The sequence below is a fragment of the Herpailurus yagouaroundi genome, unplaced genomic scaffold, assembly GCF_014898765.1.
Source record: "Herpailurus yagouaroundi ecotype Mexico unplaced genomic scaffold, PumYag 255, whole genome shotgun sequence".
In the NCBI taxonomy this organism is placed as follows: Eukaryota; Metazoa; Chordata; class Mammalia; order Carnivora; family Felidae; genus Herpailurus; species Herpailurus yagouaroundi.
The window spans coordinates 1,176,396-1,200,504 of record NW_024412472.1 but is presented as its reverse complement, the minus strand read 5'-3'; the positions used below and the strand labels follow the sequence as shown (position 1 = coordinate 1,200,504).

Genomic DNA, 24,109 nt, shown 5'->3' with positions numbered 1-24,109 from the left:
AAGATCAGATCCCTCTCACAGGGTCACAAATAAAGCTACGTCATATCCCTCACCCAACCCTGTACTTTTTTTGCAGCTCACGTGATTCCACACTGACCCCAAAATACGACGTATTTTGGCATTTCTACGGGACGAAGACCAGTGAGATATATGTGCTGGTGGAAATCAAATAATGCATGTAACAGCGATTATGGTGTCCCAGGCTCCCTGGTTATCAGTTCGGGGAAACATTACTGGGGGTTTGATCTTGGGGGGTATATGATAGAACATGCCCAGAATCCAATATGAAATTTCATGTTAGACATACTTAAAATTACCAACATGTTTACTCTGGGTATCAACCTAATATGGCTATTGCGTTAAAGGGTTAAAGGGTTGAATATAACGCTTTTGAGGAGTCCTCCTTCTCTGACCCCTTCGTCTTAATCCTGGCCTTGCCTGTTCCTCCCCATTGTGTTGGAGTTTTCCTAGACTACAAGGCTGGCACCGTCTCCTTTTTCAATGTCACAAACCATAGGTTTCTCATCTATAAATTCTCTTCATGTTCCTTTTCTCAGAAAGCTTTTCTGTATTTCAACCCTGGGAAATATACTGACCCCATGACTCGGGGGGGACTGACTCTAGACTACTAGAGTCAGAGTCGTAGAGTCTAGACTACTAGACTACTAGAGTCTAGTTCTTGTACTCGCCAAGCTCTTGAACCTTCTTACACCCCTACTTATTTCTTTGTAGTTGCGCTTGCCTTAAGTACACCTAATGCATTGAGTCTGTCTCACCGTGTGTCCCTTGCTGCCTCCCTTTTCTCTACGTGAACACCTTCATTCATCAGCAGGGTGTACAATTTGCCTTGAATAATGTTTTTCCCAGTATGATGTTTGCATTAGGAAAGAATCTCTGTTCATAATTTTCCATAGTCCCAACAGAAAAAAAAAAAGGGCTGATGCCTCATAAAGAAAGATCATTATTGAGGGAACAACTCTGCCAGATTGTTACAATCCCATTTCCTCTGTCATGACTGAAAAGATGAAGGAAAGCTTTTCAACAATTTTGATGTATTATCAAAGACCTAAGCGTAGGAATTATTCACTAAAGACTGAACCCTTAGTGGTGTGTCAGTGTTCTCATGATGCCTCTTACTCATCAAAGAGTTAGGGAGAAAATGAGAAAATATCATAAATAGTAAGAATGGAAGTTTATGTTCAGCATGTCTGAGTTCCTGTCCTCTCTCCACACGTAGCAAATGCAACCTTGAATAACATACATTAATGTTGTGTTTATTTTCTTAAAATAAGCTTGGTGTAAAAACTGCACTGTACTTAGGATCATCGTAAGAAAATAAATGTCATTAAAAATAAAGCATCTAGGGGCACCTGGGTGGCTCAGTTGCTTAAGTGTCCGACTTTGGCTCAGGTCATGATCTTGCAGTTCGTGGGTTTGAGCCCTTCGTCGGGCGCTGTGCTGACAGCTCAGAGCCTGGAGCCTGCTTCAGATTCTGTGTCTCCCTCTCTCTCAAAAAAAATTAAAAATAAATAAATAAAACATTAAAAAATAAAAATAAAGCATCTACGTGTCTCAAATTATTAATAAATATTATAAATAATTGCTGTACTAATTCCTAAAAAATATAAGCTGTGTCAGTGTCTCATGAAATTCTGTGGGATTCAGTTTTCTCATTTGTAAAAAGAAAAGAAAAAAAAAAGTACCTGATGTGGAATTGTGAAAATTAACAAACAGAATGCTTTCTAGTACATACGCAGGATCCAATAAGGTGTCTATTCATTTTTTGGCTCCCTCTCACTGTGACCAAAATAAATGATCTTAAGAATACCTATTAGCTTTCTTTCAACATTAGTACCTTCGTTTTGTTTTAAGAAATAAAATAACTTCATTAAAGAATTTCAATTTTCTTTAAATTTTAGCTGATTGTAAAATAAATTAATTTTTTTTGCATAGGTACCTAGTCTTTTTTTTTTTTTTATTTTTTCTGCAGTAATTCTGTTTCATTGAAGTTAAATATTCATTTGAGATGTTGGCCCAGCTTTAAAAGTTATTATTCACAGTGATACAGTACAAGAAGTACAATCATGGGATTTCTTAGCAATGGTGTAGGTAAGTGTTTTGCTTGCCTGGTCAGCTTTCCTTTTGCAGTGACTTGAAAGTTCTCAGGAAGAGGGAAATCCTGCTTTCCTCCTTCAGTGAGATAGGAGGGGAGTTATCTCTGCAGTGGATGTCCATTTGAGGCTTGGCGGGATCCCTGTGTCTTTTAGCATTTTCATTTCCAACTCTTTCTTAACTACGTTCAGAGCTACAGAGAGAAAAAGTGGGCTGTTGGTTAAACAGGATCTGCTCTCATTTCTGCTTGTCCACAAAATCCCCATCTGCTTCATCTCTGGATGACCTTTGATAACACAAGGGATTCCAAGGTGAATATTTCTAGAACCTGTGTGTGTGTGTGTGTGTGTGTGTGTGTGTGTGCGTGCGCGCGTGCATTCACACATCTCTATCAGCACTCATCCATGGAAACTGGAGGAAATTGATCTTCTAAATTTTCCCTTTGACCTCTGTTTTCCTGTCACCCTATTGCTACAATGAGTAATCTGGGGAAATACAAAAATATCTTCTAGAAGTAGCAGAAAACTTCATAGGATCATAATAACAAAAGTATGTGCAAAATTATGAAATTACAAGTGTCCAAAGTGTATCAGGCAGTCCTCCTGATAGCCTCATCTGGGTCACTTCTGTAGTCAGGGACAGCAGATGATGTCTCTGCCCCGCTTCAGGACAGAAAAGGAAATGAGGAGACCTCATTATCATTTTTCCAGAGGGATCTAGGAAAGCCAATCCAATTGCTTCCTCTCCCTTACTCTTCACACTTGTAAATATATAGTGTGTAAATATATAGTGTGTGATCCTGTAGAGAAATTCTTAGTGCTTTCTGATGTGGAAATGTGTTGGGGTTTAGAACCCAAGGTCAAGGAAGAATTCTTGAGATGTCTTCGGTGCAAAAAGGGGGTTTTATTAAAGTACAGGGACATGGAGCACCTGGGTGGCTCAGTCGGTTAAGCATCCGACTTCAGCTCAGGTCATGATCTCACAGTTCATGAGTTTGAGCCCCGCATCGGGCTCTGTGCTGACAGCTCAGAGCCTGGCACCTGCTTTGGATTCTGTGCCTCCCTCTCTCTCTCTCTGCCCCTACCCTGCTCATGCTCTCTCTCTCCCTTTCTCTCCCTCTCTCTCTCTCTCTCTCTCAAGAATAAACATTTAAAAATTTTAAACAAAAAATAAGGCACAAGGACAGAAACTATGGGCAGAAAAAGTTGCCCTGGAGTTATGAGGAGTGATTGATTATATACTTGGCAGTTGGGGGAGGTAAAGTCAGGGGGAAGTTTCCAAAAGGACTTTCATATGCTCAAGAAGACTCATAGGATCCTGGAGGCCTGGCTAATAAGCTCAGGGTTTTTTTCCCTCTAGCAAAGCATTAACCTTAAGGCAGTAGGGAGTTCTGGAGGAATGTTGTACTCTTCGGGCCTCAAGCGTTTGTCAATGGGCTGCAGGTTATAAGGAAATTTTATTTTATCTGTCATTTCCTTCAGCCTTTGTTCCCCTACATCACTCTCTTTACCTGTATAAAGGAGGCTTGATGACTGGGCCCCTGCTCAGTTCTGCAATCTCTCCTCTCTTCACCCAGCTCTCTTGAGCCCAGTGCCCAGTCCTCTGGAAAAACCGACAGATTTCTGGATACTTGTGCCTCTGCCTGGGCCCTGCCCACCTGGAAGCAAAGTTCAGCTGAGGATACAAAACCGAAGGAAAACTTGTACCCTAGAGAAGAATTTCCAAAATTGTCAACTTTTTTTTTTTAAGTGAAAGGTAGCTGTAGCTTCACATACAGGTGTGAGAAATAACCCAGAGCATATCTTACACGCTTTTCTTCTCAATTCCCCCATTTTTCAGATCCTTAATGCTACTGAGAAGACTTTTCCAGTTCTGCCTTGATACACACACACACACACCTCATAGGCATACTTGTTTTCAGTTTTTTAACAGCTTTGAGATAGTGAGATGTTATTGACATAAACATTATAAACTCTTAAGCTGTACAGCTTGATATTTGAATACATGTATATGTTGTGAAATGATCACCACAAGCAAGCTAATAAACCTGTTCATCACCTCTACATAGTTACCAGTGTGTGTGAGTGTGTGTGTGTTTCCCCATTTCCTCCCGCCTCCAGCCCCAGACAACCACTATCCTAATCTCTACTTCCTAGTGTAACATGTAAGTGAGATCATGCAGTATTTCTCTTTCTATATCACAGGTGGACTTTTATTATAATTCTGGTGTTGCCACATACTGGCCCTTATCAAATAAAGTAAAGTTAATGAGATACTCTTTCTCATTTATAAAAAAAAAAGTAATGAAAATTACTTGATGAGTTATTGTGAAAATTAGTAGAATATTTTTAATAATTGCTGCTGCCTCCTAACATAAACATCCATCTAGAATGATGTTTGTTATTTTTCTGGTTCCCTTTCATGAGGTAGCATGGGGCAGGCAGAGGGCAAAGTACAAACTGGCACACCTGCTCCCCCCAAGTTGGGATGTGTGTGACATTCTTTAGGCACTCCTGGCTGCCCAAGGACAAAGGAAAGGAAAGAAAATAAGTGGCCAACTGATAGAGATCGCAGTCATACAGGACATGGGTCTCCATCAGTTTACAAATACCTTGGTAAATTACAAGAAAAAGGCAATCTTATCAATAGCCTAATCTCGAGAAACTTGTAGCCCCACATCACCCTTCCACAGTGATATGGAGAAGTCTATATGGTATAGTCTATTTTTGCTTTGTATATCTTGCTGACTATTGGAGGGGAGTGGAGGGCTTTGTGTGTGTGTGTTTGTGTGTGGGTGTGTGTGTGGGTTTGTTTATGGGGTGTGAACAGGGGCAAGGTAAAGGTGAGACAATTGTGAGGACTGAAGGAGAGGAGTTCCTTTATCCAAGGGCCTCTTGTCTCTCTAATACTCTCCTTTTTCTTGCCTCCCACAAGTCCCATATCCATCCTTTTATTCCCTGTGAATCTCTGATCTGATCCCACATCCTGGGCCCCAGATGACTAATGGTTTCCCTCTAGACTTTGTGTGAGAAGCTTGTATGAAATACAAGAGCTTCTGGAATGTGAAGAAAGTGATGTTTGGCAGTAGGGGGAGTCTAAAAGCTGACTTTTAAATCAGGATCCCTTCTCTTCAGCTTTCAAGAACTCCCTTTCTTCCAAAACACAGATCCCAGCACCCATGATGCATATCTGAGGAAGTTTTGATGGGGCAGCTTTGGGCTATAAAACCTTGGATCAGTCTGTCATTTGAAAATTACAGTTAACTATAAAGGACAGGAACTGAATTCTCCCAGTTGTAGGATTGAGACTGAGAGAAGAACCCAAGAACCAAATGAGAAGGCAGCCTGACCAATACCTTCATTGCACTCTTATGAGACCCTGAGCTAAGCAGTACCTGAATTTCTGATCTGCAGAAATTGTGAGATGGGAGAAACCAGTGAGGAAATCTGAGCATGCCAGGTACAAGGAAACATGGGTTGGTAGGAAAGCTCAATGAGCCATGGTCCTCCTGCCACTCAAAGTCTATCTCTGATGCTAACCACATTGCTGTGATCCACTTTCCAGTTTACTATGCTCCCAAGGAGCAGGGAATAATAAATCCTCCTTAGGGCTCTGTGTCTCCCTCCAATTCCTGTATCTCCTGTTGCAGAGGGATACAAATGAAAGATCTCCCACTCTGGGCCCATGTTCTCAGCCTGAAAAAACCACAAGCCACAGGAAGTAATGTGGTTCAAGCATACTGGTACAGAAAGATTAAACAACAGGCATTGAGGTAAGTATCTGAGTAAATCTTAGGAAGACACAGAGAAGATAAGAAAACCTGTTGGTTAGCATTTTTCAAAGGAGTTCATATAGATGTTAATACCAGAACTTCACATTCAGCACAGCAATTGTGTTAACTGCAAGACCAACAAATGAACAGAACCATGATTATCGTCAGCACACTCAATGCAACTAAAATTATATCTATGGCTGGGTAACTACATATCTTTCTGTTTAAATGTCACTCCCTGTATGCAACACTGTAATAGATCTGAGGCAAGAAGGAACAACGTAGAAAAGTTTCCTTCCTGTCTTCATAGAACTTGTTGTTTGGTGCAGGGCTGCATGAGGAGGGATACTCATTGATTGTGTCATATGATAACAAAGGTGATAAAAAATGCTAGCTCTCTAAATGTAATGTGTACAAAATTTAGATGATTATTATTGTTCTTGAGAAGCATCATAAAATTTATTCGCTGTTAGCAAAAACTTACTTCATACCCAAGAAAGTGAAACTGTCAGTATGGCTTAGTGATTATGCCTATATGATTTTCAGTTCCTGCCTCATAGATAAAAGTGATTCAAGGAGTTTATTTATTTATTTATTTATTTATTTTAATTTTTTTTTTATTTTTGGTTCAGAGAGAGACAGAGCATGAACGGGAGAGGGGCAGAGAGAGAGGGAGACACAGAATTGGAAGCAGGCTCCATGCTCTGAGCCATCAGCCCAGAGCCCGACGCGGGGCTCGAACTCACGGACCGAGAGATCGTGACCTGGCTGAAGTCGGACGCTTAACCGACTGCGCCACCCAGGCACCCCTATTTATTTTTAATATTTTTGGTTATTTTTTTAATGGTTACTTATTTTTGAGAGAGAGAGACAGAGCACGAGTGGGGGAGGAGCAGAGAGAGAGGGACACAGAATCTAAAGCAGGTGCCAGGCTCTGAGCTGTCAGCACAGAGCCCAATATGGGACTCAATCCCCCAACGAACCTTGAGATCATGACCTGAAGTTGGACACTCAACCGACTGAGCCACCCAGGTGCCCGTGATTCAGTGTTTAAAAGCCATGATTAGCTCACTTTTCTGTGTGATATGGACAATAACAAAGTATCTGTGCCTTAGTTCAACAAACCAGCTTCTGAGTCATGCTACATGCCTCACATCATATAATGTGTGAAGTTTACTGTGCTCTCCAGTTCTGCCAGTCAGGGACCCGTGATGGAGCTTCCACCATCATGCAGTTGCCCCACGAAGAGCATGTAATCTGAACAAGAACAAGATAGACAACAAAGCACGAAACTATGTGTACAAAGTATAAAATATTTCAGATCTGCCTTTGATTGATAGTGTAAAAAAAACCAAATTTTTCCCAAAGGAAGTGGGGTAAGGTGGAAAAATTATGAAGGTGTGTTACTCAGTAAAAGATTATACTTGAGGGGCGCCTGGGTGGCTCAGTTGGTTAAGCGACCAACTTTGGCTCAGCTCATGATCTCACAGTTCATGAGTTTGAGCCCTGCCCTGGGCCCTGTGCTGACAGCTCACAGCCTGGAGCCTGCTTCACATTCTGTCTCCCTGCCTCTCTGCCCCTTCCCCACTTGTGCTCACTCCCTCTCTCTCAAAAATAAATAAATAAACAAACACACATTAAAAAAAAAAAAAGATTATACTTGAGAGCTTGCTTGGAGGTCCTAGCAGGAGAGTGCAGATACTTGTGTCCCCTTAACCAAAGAATGGCCCTCCTCTATTATAGGGGCAGGTCATCCTCTTCCACTGAGCTCACAGCTGTAGCTTCTGGAGGGACACACATGGAGCAGTGAGGGAGGAAGGGGACACCTGCCTAGCCAGCCAGATCAGCCGAATCAATTCTGGCAATCAATGGCGTGAGAGATGTCACAGGCAGATCACCCTCACATCGAAGATTATACTTGAATAGCACCATCTATTAAACTCCATGTTCTCACCTGCTTCCTACTCAGGTAACAAGGCACTGACTCAGTTCTACCATGATTAATTTCTGGAAGCCTTCTGTTTTTGGCCTGCCTGGATAAGAAACAGAAACTGGTTTCAATGATATTTTGGAAAGATTTTTTCCATAGGCTCACACTGAAGAAAGTTTTAAATTTTATTTTTGCCATTTACAATAATGGCTGCTAATGCTTACTAGGTCTGCTCATATTTACAGAGCTTTATAACTGATTATCTTTCCCATCACCCTCTGCATTACAAAAGCTCAGGTGCCAAGACTTTCTGGATCATTATTTTATCCTTTGTGACTTGCTTAGGGCCTGAATATAGGATAAGCTCAACAAATAATTATAGGATTGAATTGAAATGCTGAATATTCAGGCTATATCACTGTAATTCACATTTTTTTTTCTTACTCAGATATTCTTGCTGGAATAAGCTGGAGGAGGAATAAGAATGTTATGATTGGGTGCTTAGCTGGTGCAAGTCCTAGGACATACCCTTCCCTGGCATCCCACACGGTGCCCTCCCACTGTTACTATCTTACAAGTTTCTGTTCTGCTTCCTTTGTTTCATTTCCCCTTCTAAGATTTTGACTTTCATTTCTCACCTGGAGGGAAACTCCCTCACTAAGACCAGTGCTTTGACTTGGTGAGTGAATTATTGACCATACCTGCATCTGATCTCTGCTGAATCAAGACTTCCCACTTCAGCCTGAAGGTGTGTGGGGGAGTCTGTGAAGGCAAAGGGCAGTAAGTTTGGGAGGAATCGATTGAGTGTGTTTGGATGAGTTCAATTTGTGGTTCTGAAGCTGCTCTGAATTCACCAAAGAGCCAGTTTGTAGGTTTTCTGCAGAAGAGAGGTACATTGAGTGTGGGGGAGGCATGACCACTAAAGAAGGGAGGCTTGAGAATGCAAAGAACCTTGTTTTTTTCTTGGAAGGATCATTACTTCTCCAGGCTGAATTACTCTCATCTTTCTATTCTGTAGTTTTGACTTTTTTTGCCAAGGTGAGCCAGAATAACTTTTTTTTTTTCAGAAACAGAAAATCCCTTCCTCTTTTCCTCCAGAGAAACCTGTGAGATGGAACCCTGTTTTCCCTATTCATGAAAGCCCAAGTTCCTGGAGAGAGTTGGCAGAGATGACAACCCTCATCTAGACTTGAGGGAGGGAAAGGGATCTTAGGGGCTGTGCCAAGGATAAGACCTCTTGAAACCCATCATTTTATACTTCTTGTCCTTGTAACTTCTGGGAAATTGTCTGCAACATTCCTGATAAATCACCAGTTTTGGCTAGGCTGATGAGACAGACTGGATGAGCAATCTGCTGCTCATCTCTACAGCTCCCGTGTGGTCACTTGTCTCTGGGGCTCCAGCCACAGGGAATTTGTTCTTTTCTGAGGACAGCTTACCCTCACCTCAGGACTCTCTGGAGTCCTCTCCTGCTTTAGAACTTGTCCTCCATTAAGGCACCTGGGTGGCTCAGTCAGTTAAGCATCTGACTTCAGCTCAGGTCATGATCTTACGGTTCATGGGTTCAAGATCTGCATCAGGCTCTGTGCTGATTGCTCAGAGCCTGGATTCTGCTTTGGATTCTGTGTCTCCCTCTCTCTTTGCCCCTCCCCTGCTTGCTCTTTCTCTCTCTCAAAAAAATTTTTTTTAATTAAAAAAAAAATGACAGAACTCTGTCCTGTTAGACACACTTTTCCATTGTTTTTTAGCTCAACTCCTAACTCCTTTGTCCCTGCTCAGAGTAAGGAAAGGAGTTGGTAATTTTTCAGAAAGAACTCCATCTTAATCTCACCTCTGAACACCTTGTACCTTGATCTCTATGTTATATAATATTTTGATGTGCACTTTCCTTTCCTATCACTTTTCAGAAGTCATTGTTCTATGTCTTACATCTAGACCAGGTTCGTATTTGGTGTATATTAATTGCTTACTCAGAGGGCTAGCACAGGGTCCAATAGATGGGAGAAAATGGGTTTAAAATTTAAAAAAATATTTTTGATTAAATTCACAAAGGCAAAAGCATATAGCTGTGATGAAAAAAAAACATATTAACATCTACTGGACATTCAGTAGATATTAAGCATCTCCAAAAAATTGTATTCTGGGTGAATGGAGAGAAAGTAAACAGTACAAGAGTAACACGGTATGAGAAAATATGAAAACAAAGAAACAAGAGCACTAGTAGATAAGAAGTCCCACCACAGGGCTAGGTATCTACGCTGTGCCTTGATAAAAGGATTTGCAATTTAGAACAGATTTCGGGCTAGGTCTCAGTGTGGAGAGGTGATTTTGAGCTGAGTTTTCAAGGAAGTGATGGATTGAGGATGGATTTTTGCTAAGAGTGAGCAAGGCACATATAAGGCAGCCAGTGTAGGCCGGAGAGGAGTAGGAGCTGGGCTGAGAAGATGAGGCATAGGAAGGGATGTGTCATGTCAACCTAACTCAACCATGATAAAGACTGACTCCAGCTGAATGGCATGTATTTGAGCAGAGGAATGGAAAGATTGATGGATGCTTTAAAAAAAAAATCATTCCTGCTGGGATGTGAACAGTGATGAGAGCAGACTGCATGAGATGGATGACAGTATCAGGGAGACTGGTGCAGAAGCTACTTCTGGAATCCAAGGTAAAAGACTCAGTTGGAGGGGACATAATTTGAAGAGAATGCTTACAGGACCTTCTGATGAACCGATGGTGACAGATAGTGATGAGCCTGCCATAGCCTTATGGACATGGACTTCTGTGACAAAATGATTACTTTGAAACAGGTTGACCTCAGAGTTTGAGCTCTTGGGGGCAGTGTCATTAATGTGGGGCAGATTAAACCCTGGACTCTAAGGGGTGGTAGAAGAAGGAGGCTCTTCTACTCAGGAACAGGGGCAGGATCAAGGATGTCTACATTCCTCATAGGACTTTCTCCCCTTATTGTGGAGACACTTTTCATTTTTCTCATCTGTGCCGACACAGAAAGCCTCCATACAATCAGGATGTAGGGAGATAAGGAAACTTAGGATCTAGTTGGCCCTTACCCTACTGTAAAAACTCCACATTTGTACCATCTCCAAGGGGAGTATACATTTGGGCTCTGTATCTGTCTGTCTGTCTGTTTAAGGTGGAGAGACTTTCAATGGTGTAACACTTCTTCAATGATAGAATAAAGAATACACGAAATAGGGACGCCTGAGTGCTCAGTCGGTTAAGCGCCTGATTTTGGCTCAGGTCATGATCTCACGGTTCGTTGGTTTGAGCCCCGTGTCAGGCTTTGTGCTGATAATTCAGAGTCTGGAGCCTGCTTTGGATTCTCTGTCTCCCTTTCTCTCTGTTCATTTCCAGTTCTCTCTCTCTTGAGTGCATGCAAAATAAATAAACATTAAAAAAACACATGAATAAGGAAACATAAGCACTTCTATTAGTTTTCTGGGGCTGCCATAAAAAGATGCACCACAAATGGTTGGCTTAGGTGAAATTCATTTTCTCACAGTGCTGGAGGCTAAAAGTACAAGATCAACTTGTTGGCAAGGTTGGTTCCTTCCATGGGTGGTGACAGAGGATCTGTTCCATGTCTCTGCTTGCTTTTGATAGCTTTCTGGCAATCTTTGGTGTTCTCGGTAGATGCACCACCCTCATCTCAGCTCTTGTCTTTATGTGGCCTTCTCTATGTGTGCATGTCCATCTGTGTCCCCAAATTTCCCCATTTTATGAAGATGCAGTCATGTTGAATTAAGGCCCGTCATAATGACTTCACATTAACTTGATCATCTGCAAAGACACTATTTCCAAGTAAAGTTACATCTACACATACTGGGGGTTAGGACTTTGACATCTTTTGGGGGAATATAATTCAAACCATAATAGCACTCAATGTGTTTGAAACAGGACAGACTTTATCTTTCTATCTATGGCCTTCATTATATATTGATTCTTCTCTCCCATGACCAACGGCAACCAACGGTTGCCTCATTGGAATTTATGTTTCCTGAGTCTCTATCTTCTCAGGTATAGGTTGTGACCCTATGAGTATATGAACCTGTTCTTTCCTCCCTAAAAACATATTGCTTTCTGTGCCCATCGACCTCCTTGTTGTATGTGCAGGTCAAGGTGAAATTCCATCTACAAATACAAGACTCCCCAGACCACCCATCTGGTCTTGAGGTCTCTATTCCTATACCCCCAGAGCACTGTGTAGCTGTCTAGTTCATACAGCCTTTCCCTCTGTTTGTCTTTGTTAACATCTGTGCAGTAATGGAGAGAATTCTGAAAGAGGATCCTGAGGATTGTATGTCCACTCAACTCTATCTTTTATAATAGAATGACGTCTGTAAATAGAATGATCTGTAAGCCATGTGATTCTATGTACACATGTGAAGAAAGATTCTATGTACACTCTTATTTCTCAGGGATTCTTATATAAGGAATAAATAGGTCAGAGTGACTTGTAAATGGTAATTGGTTATAAAACCATTAGTGACAAAATTACCTCCCTATTGTGATCCTTGCTGTTTCTGTAGGTGTCTCTGGGGAACGAATTTGAGGGCATGGGGAAGGCTCTATGTGGGACAGGTGTGTTAGGAGATAAATTCTTCTCAGTTACTAGAGAACTACTAATAGATAGGAAGAAAAGCTTAAGGGATACCTGGGTGGCTCAGTCGGTTGAGTGTCTGACTGGCTCAAGTCATAATCTCACAGTTCATGAGTCTGAGCCCCACAGCAGGCTGTCTGCTGTCAGCATGGAGCCTGCTTCAAATCCTGTTCTCCTCTCTCTGCCCCTCCCTCACTTGCTAGTGCACTTTCTTCCTCTCTCTCCTTCTCTCTCTCTTTAAAAAATAAACATTTGGAGCGCCTGGGTGGCTCAGTTGGTTAAGCGTCCGACTTCGGCTCAGGTCATGATCTCACGTTTGTGGGTTTGAGCCCCGCATCGGGCTCTGTGCTGACAGCTCAGAGCCTGGAGCCTGTTTCAGATTCTGTGTCTCCCTCTCTCTCTGCCCCTCCCCCACTTGCACTCTATCTCTGTCTGTCTCAAAAATAAGTAAACATAAATAAATAAACATTAAAAAAAGGAAAAAAAAGCTGAAAAGTTGATGAGAAAGAGCTAATCATCTATGGAGAGATGAGGAGATTCTAACTTTATATATTTATCACATATTGTGTTCCTGTGTATGATGTACTGTTCTAGGTACTGAGGATCCGTCAGTGAACAAAATCTAAGGGTTACTTTTTAGGAGGAAGAGGCAGATATTTAAAGAAAGATGTTTTGTATTATGTAGTAAAAATAAAAGAAATATAGCGAATGTACAGCAAACGATAGTATCAGCAGTTTTGCTATAGAGAAGTTAACAAAGCAGGTCCTGATGAGAAGGCATAAAAGGAGACTGAATGAAAACTAAGAGTCATGCTGATGTCGGAGGAGAGTGATTCTATGTAGAGAGACAAACAAGTGCAAAGTTTCTGAGGTAGCAGTGACTTCTGTGCTTTTGACATTGAGGAACTGGAGAGAAAGGCAGGGTGGATGAAGCTCAAAACCAGTATGCTAAGTGAAGAAGTCAGCCTCAAAAGATCATATATTATAATTCCATTCTTATTATACATTATAATATAAATACACAAGATTGTAAAATATAAAAACACAAGATTGATGATTTCCTAAGGCTCAAGTTCAGAATGGGGTGACTACTAATGGCATGAGGCTTGTTTTCATGTGATAGAAATGTTCTAGAATTGGACTGTGGTGTTAGTTATCCAGTTCCATAAGTTTACTAGAATCATTGCACTGTACTCTTGAAATTAATGCATTTGATAGAAATATTACTTGATAAAATTGTTTTTTAAAAAAGGTCATGTAAATATCAAGAGTGGGATCACTCCACTCAGGAGAAGAGCAGTGCAAAAGCCCAGGGACCACAGTGGGTTTAGTGTATTTAACAGGAAGGATGTGTTTTGGGATGGGCAAGTAAAGACCGGAAAAACTTATGGGTTGCACAAGGTTCTTGGTAGGAAGGGCTTCAGTTTGTCCGTCTACCAGTAGAAGAAGACAAACTAGCAAGCTTGCCCTGATGGGGTGAAATTTATCATGCTACATAAACTGAGAGTGACGTGTTTAAAATTATTACAAAGAGTGCTTTTCATTCTGCTACTGACCTACTTCTCTTGTCTGTTTTCTTCTCTATATTGAATATTAATGTTTTGCCCAATTCCAAATCTCTACATAATCAATATCCTTTCTATTTCTGCCTTTCTTATCATGTCCCCTTCAACATTCCAGCCCTACAGGAGTCTGTGAGCAAGAAGAGCCTCAGTTGTCAGGAAAGGAAGAAGCCAGGGGAGCACTGCAATGCATTTTCTAGCACAGGTAAACTTTAAGAGGGAGTTGACCTACCCCATCTGCCTGGAGCTTCTGACAGAGCCCCTGAGCCTGGACTGTGGCCACACCTTCTGCTGAGATTGCATCACTGCAAAGAACAGGGACTCACCAAGGAGGGGAGAGCAACTGTCCTGTGTGCCAGTGCAAATATCAGCTTCAGAATCTCTGACCTAACCACCCTCTGGCCGGCATTGTGGAGAGAGTCAGGGAAAATAGGAGCCCACAGAAGAAAAAGTTCTGTGAGAATCATGGAAAAACACTCTGTGTCTTCTGTAAGGAGCATGGGAAGGCTGGTTGCCAGCACACTGCAGTGTCTCAGGAGTATCACGGTCATCATATATTCCTCACAGAGAAGGTGGTCAAGGAATGTCAGGTAGGCTCAAGGGTGAAAGAAGATGGGGCAGGATGATATCTGAAGTGAATTCTTCACTTTTTAAGCCTATGTTCTTCCCCTTGCCATCATAAAACTGAGCTCTGAAATCTCTTTTCCGTACCCTTTTCTCAGCTTCTGAGACCTAAAGGATATTTCTGTGCATTCTTTCATCTGATCAGAAATGAGTCTAGATTAGAGACCCTTAGCAAAGAGAAGTTGGATGAATGGAGAAATGCTTCCCAAGGTAAAATCTGATAGCCGCTTTGAGCAGAAGGGTTTTTTTGGGGGGAACATGGCTGGTTGGATGTGGAGAATGCTGTCAATGAGAGGAAAGGAATTTCCTTGATGCAGGATCACTTCTTCCTCTAGGAAAAGAGAGAATCAGGTTACTCTTGATCAAGGGGTGATAACTTGCAGCACACAGGGATAAAGAATACATTAACCTCTTCAGATATTTGTCTACATAGTAGATTCTAATCATCAGTCTCATTTCCATAACCTAGTCTCTTCTGTGATGAGTCTTATTTCTTCCTTCTATCCAGGTGCTAAGAAAGCTCATAACTTGACTCTGGTGATTCTTTTTCTCATAGGAGAAACTCCAGGCAACTCTGAAGAAGCTGAGGAAGGAGCAGCAGAAAGTAGAAGAGCTTGAAGTTGACATCAGAGAGGAGAGAGATTCCTGGAAGGCAGGAAAATATTTCCTGAGGGAGTTGAGGCAGGAAACAAGGCAGCATCTTAGTCCAGTCACAAGGAGGCCCCTTTCTCTTGGTTACCTCACAATTAATGAGTTCAGAAGATATTTGATTAGTCCTCATTTCATTCCTTCCCTGTTGGAATTGGGTTCCAGAGGGTAGACCTATCACAAATAAAACCAAATATTTGGAGGTGAAGGCATAGGACAAAGCCATGTAAAAATGACTAATGAATCTCATGTTCCATATCCATCATCAAGTTTGAGGCACTAATACTTCCAGAAAACATACTGAGAAAAGCCCAGTGTTCCCTATTTAGGAGGTGTGGGTGGAAGGGCTTACTATACAGTGTGGCATGATTATCCAGGACAGATATATGCAAGCCAAGCCTCATCCAGGTGTCATATTGTGTCTGAGGGTGGGCCCTGCTAAAGTAGACTTTAATATATTCCTTTGGAAGAAACCCAAAGGAAAGTCATGGGGAAATGGCTTTCTCAGTAGTTGCTCACTACCTCATTGAGAAGTCCCTGAGGAAGATAATTCTTGTCTTGGCTCCCAGGCCCAGACAAAGTAGGCCCTTGGCCAAACAGACTGCCTCTTTCTCTTCCCATCCCCAAAGAATCATATGCAGACTGAGAGACAAAGGATTCTGAAAGAGTTTAATGAAATGAAAGGCCTCCTGGACAGCAAGGAGAAGAGGGTGTTGCAAAAGCTGGAGGAAGACAAAGTAAATGTGTTGGATAACTTGGTAGTGGCCAGAGACCAGCTGGACTGGCAGAGGCAGTACTTGAGAGGGCTCATCTCACACATTGAGCATCAGATATGGGGGTCCTCAGAAGACATGATGCAGGTAAGTCTTCGGTTGGAGCGTTTACATGATGAGATTTAGGGGAAACAGAGAGTAAATTTCCTTCCCTGCTGGATTTCTTCATTTTCTTCCTTATGGTGACATTGAAAGGCTCTTGGGCCCCTCCATACCCCCTCTCTATCATTTCAAAGCTTGGAGGGATAATTCAAAGAATGGCAAAGAAAATTGCCATTGTTAGCAATTCATAAAAGGCAGTGCAAAAAATTTGAAGACAAGATTCTTTTTAACGTTTATTTATTTTTGAGACAGAGAGAGACAGAGCGTGAACGGGGAAGGGGCAGAGAGAGAGGGAGACACAGAATCGGAAGCAGGCTCCAGGCTCCGAGCCATCAGCCCAGAGGCCGATGCGGGGCTCGAACTCACAGACCGCGAGATCGTGACCTGAGCTGAAGTCGGACGCTTAACTGACAGCCACCCAGGCGCCCCGAGGACAAGATTCTTTATAAGCTCCCCTTATCTATGATCTACCATTTGTAAGGCATCTCTTCATTAAGTTTGGTCAAATAACACAAATCTCTATTTACATTTGATTTTCTTGTTGTTGTTGAGTACTAGACTGTGCAATATTTGTAGTTTTGATTTTCATTTCCCTAATATAGACCTATAATGTTGTGCATCTTTTCATGGGTTTATTGTCCATTTGTATATTTTCTTTGGAGAAGTATCTATTCAAATTTTTCCCCATTTTTTGAATTGGCTTTTTGTTGTTGTTGTTGTAGTTTGTTGTATATTCTGTGACTAATACCTTATCAGATATATGATTTGCAAATATCATCTACCTTTTTGTGCATTGTCTCTTCATAGTGTTCTTTGCTGCATAGAAATTTTTAACTTTGGTGTAGTTCAACTTAGTGGTTTTTCTTTTATTCCTTGTGCTTTTTTTTGTTGTTGTTATATCCAAGAAATCATTACCAAATCTAATATTGTGAATATTTTTCTCTTTGTTTTCTTCTAACAGTTATATAGTTTTATATCTCAAGTCTAGATCTTTAATTCATCTTGATTTATAATTTATATGTGATGCAAGTCATCTATGTTTAATAGTATTGTAACCATTATATTATTTTGAGCCATTTTGGGGGGAAATAATTTGGTAAAAAGAATGAGGAGATGGCAATCAGTGAAGGGATGGACTGTATGGGACTTTTGTTTGTCCAACCTCAATTCAATTACCTCTTTCTTTCTTTCTTTCTTTCTTTCTTTCTTTCTTTCTTTCTTTCCTTTTCTAGAACTTCTTGAATTACTCTTTGAAGAACCATTCTTACTCCCAGTCTATGTAGTTGGTTAGGGTGGATAAAATCAGTAGCTTTAGGGATGTGTCTCTAAATTCTAGTAAGTCAGAATATCAGATTCTTATGTTTACCAATAATGCAGTAATTATTTTGACATATGCATCTGACCCAATTCAGGTCAAAGATTTTTATGCCTTTGAATTTTACTGTCATGACTAGGAAAGAGAAATTCTCTTTTTCACTAGGTAGTATATAAGGGATTATCATTTAAACCAGGAGATTCAAGTTGATGCCACACAGAGCCTAAAGAGAAAGTCAATATTGCAAGTAGAAAATAGAATTAGAATTTTGAGAATAACAGATTCTGATGACAGATTTTCACTTAAAAACCACCTATGACGAAATTTACACCTGCCCCTGAATTTATTCATCTTTCTTTTAAATTTAAACCAGTTTTATTTGGGTTTTTGTCATATACAATAACAAGAAAAAGCCTAATTCAGAGAGTAAAACTTTATCTGAAATGTAGAGTCAACTGAAGACCAGGTCTTCATTGGTATAAAAGGGGTTGGGCTGGAAAGAGGGAAACCAAATATATTGGTACATTCTGTTCTATGATGGGAATAAAAAGATGGCTAAAAGATTTTGAGACATGGACTGGATTGACAATACAATATTGAAATTCAGAGTAAGATATTATAGTTTCTAAGACTGTGACTGAGTATGTATTGGTATCATTTGGGGCAATGGAATATAAACAGTTGGGAAATAGTAAATTACATTTTAGACTTTCTCAGGTTCTGGTTCCTCTGGCTTATTTCATGCTCAAATATTGATGAGATTACCTATAGGTAACGGAGAGGAGGTATATAGAATGAGTGAAAGAAAGCCAGAGAAACATTCACTTGAAGTGTTTGTTTGCATGTACCCGCAGCAAAAGAAAGTATACTTTTGGAGAACTATTATTATTGATTATTCATCTTTGACTCTCCAGAGCCTGGAATGATGTCTGGCACATATGTGTTTCACCTTTATCTGTCTCTGGAATAAATAAAAGCATAATGAATTAATGAGGTCTTCTCATGTACGTATTTGTTTAAAAATGTCAAGCCTCTTCTCTTCTTTTAAATATATCCCATCTCCAAGCACTGGAAGCATCTTTCTAACATCCTCACATGAGTCCTCAGGATGGTTGATCTGGATCTTATCATATATTCTGTCCTCCACATTCTGATCATCTCTTTTTTCACACCTTAGCAAGGGATGTTAGGGGGTTAAGGTGGATAAAACTTTTTAAGGTAGGAGGGCTTATAACTCCTTGGAGGGTTGCCAGATCAAATCCAGGATGCATAATTAAATTTGAATTTCAGATAAATTATAAATCATTTTTTTAGTAGAAGGATATCCTAAATATTGCACGAGTCTTGCTTAAGCTAAAGTATATTTTTACTTAAAATGAAAATTTATCCATTTTTATTTTCTAAGTATACCAATCCTGGACTTGACTCATGTTTTCTCTCTTCTCCAGGATTTGATTAATGTCATGAGAAAGTATGTGTGGGAGACCAGGTATGGTCCTTTCTTATGTGAAGACAGAATTATAGCCATGAGAGTTATCTTGGGATGAATAAGAATTTTAAAAAAACCACAGAGCTGGGGAATTGGGAAATTATATCATTTAAAATTTTTGATCACAGGTGAAAGTTTTCAATGGAATTTGGGTGGTGGGAGGTCACACAGTTAGGGCCAGTAAGAGCATGATTTCACTAATTTTAGTCAAACCTTAGTCTCTGCTTCAGCTTGTTTCCATATTTCATAGGTACCTGTCTTATTTCAGGGAGGATCCTATCCTCTATCTTCCAGACCCCCAAGTTTTCCACAAAGGCAGCTCCTTTCATTTATTTTTCTTCCTGAAGATAGAAGAAACAAGGTCTTTCTAGTGGTTTCATTGGGGCTTCGGAAAAAACAAAAAAACAAAACAAACAAAAAAACCCAACCCCTGTCTTGGAGAACAGTGGCTTTGGTCCTGGTGCCAATAATTAATTTCTACTTGCTTACACACTTTAGTATCTTATAGAAAATATGGCCTTTTTGTGTCTAAAGTGGCCTATCCACATGGCAGCTTCAAGGTCTTCCCAAATATATGAAATTCAAACCACTATTCATTTGGTTGTCATAACTTCTCCTTTTCCACATGTGTGTAATGTTTCCCCAGAGAATGTAACCTCAAATGTTATTCTCTAGACATCTGTACTGGGATACCAGGCTTTGGAGACCCTTCAGACTCTTAACATAGAGCTCCATACTTGATAACCTAAATCCCTCTGTAGTCAGGTTCTGGAGCTTCTTTACTGACCACCTGTCTGGGAACTCACATCTCTGGCCTCTCACTGGTGGAACCCCTAGGGTGGCAGTGACTTCTTCATGTATCAAATACTTGATTTTTTTTAGAGGCATCAAATACCTGTTAAATGCATCATTATTTTATACAGTTTTATTATTTTAAGAGGTAGAGAGTATGGGGTTAATTTCGCCATTTTAGAAGGAAGAACATGAGCTTCATTGAGGTGAAGACCCCTTCTGAAGGTCACACAGAGGGCAAATGGAAAGGTAGATGTGAGCAGATATTTCTTCTGGTTGCAGCATCAGGTCTCTCCCTGTTCCCCTCCTCAGGACCTTCAGTGGAGAGGATTCAAGTACATCAGTGGAGTGAAAAGTGGGAGAAGCAGTGGTCTTGCAGAGGTCAGACATGTGGGGTGACCAATTTTGTCTTCTCTAGGAGTGAGAGCTGGATTTTGAAGAGGCCAAACATTGTTTCCAAGAAACCGAAGAGTACATACCAAATTCCAGATCTGAAAGGGACGCTGCAAGTGTTTAAAGGTAAGGAGGGTCAGAGGAAGGGTGTGGGTGTCAAATTGTTGTAGTATTGGAGCAAAATGGGGAAGAGGATGTGGTTTCTAGATGAGGATAAAAGAGAGGATGTAGGCCTGACAAGCGGAGATAGATATATTGTGTGGAAGATGAGATCATATCTAAGGGGGAATGGTCAAGGTGTCTGATTCATCATTTCATTCACCAGTTGATAGCCACACAGGGCCTCGTGCCTCCATTCTAGTGAGAAGCCAAGTATCAGGGTTTAATCCCTTTGCTTTTAACAACATCATTGAAACTTTTGTCATTTCAGAGCTGACAGAGGTTCAATGCTACTGGGGTAAGAAGGAGTTACAGGTTGTTCAAACTGCCATGTTCTGATCCCTTTTAGAAGTTGTGGTTACTATCAGGTCCCATGATCTTAGCTTCATGTGCTCCCCCCCAAACATGCATGCATACAACAGTTCTTAAGTGTGCTACTCATCTCTGACCCATCAACATGAGTTCCTCCCAGTCAGTTCCTGATGTTCCACCTCAAATGTCACAAGACACACCTGCTCTGTATCCTTCACCCAACCCTGTCATTTTTCCCACAGTGGACGTGATGCTGAAGCCAGTCAATGCTATTTTGAATATTACCATTTCTGCAGATAAAAGACAGGTAAAAGGCATACAAGATTTCTCTCTTCAAAATATACATCTATGTAGTTTCTCTCTTTTTGATGTCTTGGGTTGCCAGCATTTCTCCTAAGGGAAGTATTACTGGGAAGTAGATGTGTCTGAGAAGATCGCCTGGATCCTGGGGGTGCACAGTAAAGCAAGAAGCCCCAAGAGAAAGGAGAGTTCTGGGTTTGTTTTTGATCCGAATGTATATCTTCCAGATGTTTACTCCAGATACAACCCTCAATTTGGCTACTGGGTTATTGGGTTACAGAATGAATCTGGTTATAAGGTTTTTGAGGAGTCTTCCACCTTTGATCCCAAGGTCTTGACTCTTTGCATGACTGTCCCTCCCCGTATTGGGGTTTTCCTAGACTATGAAGCAGGCATTGTCTCATTTTTCAATATCGCAAACCATGGGTCACTCATCTACGAGTTTTCTAGATGTCAGTTTTTTCAGACTACTTATCCATATTTTAATCCTTGGAATTGTCCAGTCTCCATCATCCTGTGCCCACCAAGCTCCTGAACCTCTTGGCACCCCCCTCACTTTTGTGTAGTGCTCCTTGTCCTTGGGGCTCATCTCCTACACCTGAGCTCATATGCACCATTCTGAAACCTTTTCCTTCTTTTCTCCATCTTTTATTTTAGAATGTCTTTGGAAGAGTCTGCTAGCACTGCTGTAACAAATTACCACAGAGTGGGTGGCTTAAACAACAGAAATTTCTTGTCTCACAGTTGTGGAGGCTGGAAGTCTAACACCAAGGTGTCAGCAAAGTTGGCTTTTTTCTGAGGGCTCTGAGGGAAGGGTCTGTTCCTTGCATTGTAGGTGGCTGTCTTCTCTCTGTGTCTATTCATATCACCTTCCCACCGTTGCATGCCTCTGTGTCTAAATCTCCCCTTTTCTAAGGACACTAATCAGATTGGAGCAGGGCCCATCCTAATTACATCATTTGACTTAATCACCCCTGTAAAGACCCTCTCTCCAAAAGATCACACTCTGAAATATTGGGGGTTAGGATTGTAACATATGAACTTAAGGGGAACACAAGTCAACTCAACAGTCTTTTGCATGTCTTTGCCATGCAGCGAAAGCTTTAACCTTTTTCTACATAATATTTTGTTCTCACTAGGAAATAATATTTTTTTTTCTTATTCGTTTTTGTTTATTATGAGGAGAGGATGCTTATTTGCAAAGGGAACACATGTAATCCTTTCTGTAGAAAGACCAGTATTGCTGTACCACATCTGACATCTCTTTTCCTCATTCCCTCTGCTGTTTAATGGAATTAACAAGGAAAACTTATCAATTCTACCCCTATACATAGGACTTAGGACAGTGCATAGGAATCTGTAATTTGGTAGTGAATCCTTCAGAGTGTGTTGCTTTACAATGGCACCCCTTTATATGACGGAGTTAAAGCAGAAGTGCACAAATAAAATATTTACCAAGAGTGGATTTTTGGTGCTCAGAGTTTCTGAGGTCAAATCTCATGTCTTACAAGTTGTGTAAACTTGAACAAGTTACTTAGCACCTCTTGGTCTCATTTTCCTAAAATAAAAAATTCATGTTAAAGATTGTACCTACTTCCTAGGGTCACTTTGAGAAACCAAATTTTATTAGATGTGAAGCACTTATCTAAGAGTCTTACATGAAAGAGTAAACATTTGTTATTGCTGAAAAAATATAAGCTGTATTAATGAGGAACAATTTTTTGTTTTGTTCTGGTTTGGTTTTGCTTTAATAAAATGATAATTGGCTCACTGAAGTCTCATTTCCCAGATTCCAAAACTCCACTGCAGACAATATGAGTTTTCATGTTGTGTCATGTAGAGAGCGTCATGTCTAGGCTCAGCTGTGCTGATGAAAGACAGCCTTCTGGTGTTCAATCCTTGTCCTTGTGGTGCAACATCTGAGTATACCTCTGCATTTACCACCCTATGCACTCTTCTTCTCCTTCTCCTCCTCCTCCTCTCCCTTCTCTTCCCACTCCCCATCTCCTCCCCCCTCCTTCTTCCTCCTCTTTCTCTTCCTCCCTCTCCCTCCTCCTTCTTCTCCTTCTTTTTCTTCTTCTTCCTCTTCTTTGTCAGAATATGAAATGAAAAATAGAACTACCTAGGATAGTGAAGACACAGATTGCTCTTTGAGAAGCATGCATTATAAAATAGAGCAGACTATGCCACTGTACAAAATTTGAATCAAGATTCACAGGACTTTAGAGAAAGATGCATACCTTGGCCATGCTGGATGAAAATGAAAGTGTCTGGCACGGGATCAATATTTATATGTCTGTCTATATACACACATGCATACACACACATGTACACCTATGGGTATATATACCTGTAACCATTTGTATAAATACGTGAATATATATTAACATCATTCTGGTTAGTCTTTACAAATATCCTAAGAGGAAGAAATTTATATCAGGAGATTAAAAAGGTTTACAAACGGAAGAAAAAAATTCTAGAAGTTTGTTAGCTGTTAGAATTTTTCCCTAAGGTTTCAAGGCTAATGAGTGACAGAAGCAAGATTAGTACCAGCTGTGTGCTACTCCTACACCTGTGTGCTCTCCTCTGCACCACACCACAGAGAAGGCAGCAACTTGACTCCCAGGGATATGGGGAAGGAGGGAGAGCCAGAAAATACCGTCTGCAGGAGGAGCCTGGCCATGTTAGGGCAAACCTTAGGTGCCATGAAATTCAATTTGATATGCTCAATCCATATAGCCCAAATGAGACAGTAGTAGGTCATAGATAATATTATGCTGAGCTTCTTAATGGCCACCATGCCACTGTGGATGACATGAAGAAAATGTCCCCACCTTTTAGTGTAGACGGTGAACACTATAATTGGACAGTTACAAAGCTGGACTCTGAAAACAGACCAAATTTTGTGTAATGATGATATAATCCCTTTGTGGCCCTTATCAAATTAACTAATTTTTATTGGATTCAATTTTTCATGTATAAAACAAATAAAAATAGTAAAACTTTCCTGATGGGGATGTTGTAGAAATTAAATAAGAGGTTAGTTGTGATAACCTGTGTTTTCTAGCATGTAAGCATTGACCCAGAGTGTGCCTATTGATGCTTTTTATTGGTTTATTTTCTGACTTGAAATAAATGATTTTAAGAAAGCACATTCATTCATTTTAAAATAATTAACTTTGCTTTCAAGAAATAGGATAGTTTGAGT

At 40.6% G+C, this 24,109-nt stretch overlaps 2 protein-coding genes across 5 annotated transcripts in view; both read left to right on the top strand.

Moving 5' to 3' along the window:
• The window catches only part of TRIM34 (tripartite motif containing 34), a 38,460-nt gene extending 37,061 nt beyond the window's left edge, over window positions 1-1,399 (top strand). For all 4 annotated transcript variants that reach the window (XM_040461380.1, XM_040461381.1, XM_040461384.1 and 1 more), the window contains one exon: window positions 77-1,399. In XM_040461380.1, coding sequence (XP_040317314.1) covers window positions 77-96 — 20 coding nt within the window. In that variant the 3' untranslated portion in view covers window positions 97-1,399. The remainder of the gene's footprint in view (window positions 1-76) is intronic.
• A 112-nt stretch (window positions 1,400-1,511) lies between these two features.
• LOC121021160 (E3 ubiquitin-protein ligase TRIM22-like) lies at window positions 1,512-22,676 on the top strand. Its single transcript, XM_040461388.1, is given in 9 exon segments — window positions 1,512-2,109; window positions 5,762-5,884; window positions 14,113-14,318; window positions 14,320-14,584; window positions 15,175-15,270; window positions 15,896-16,126; window positions 18,905-18,927; window positions 20,156-20,256; window positions 20,844-22,676. Coding segments are annotated over 7 exon segments (1,446 nt in total). The 5' UTR covers window positions 1,512-2,109; window positions 5,762-5,884; window positions 14,113-14,181; the 3' UTR covers window positions 21,437-22,676.
• Window positions 22,677-24,109: the final 1,433 nt, after the last annotated feature.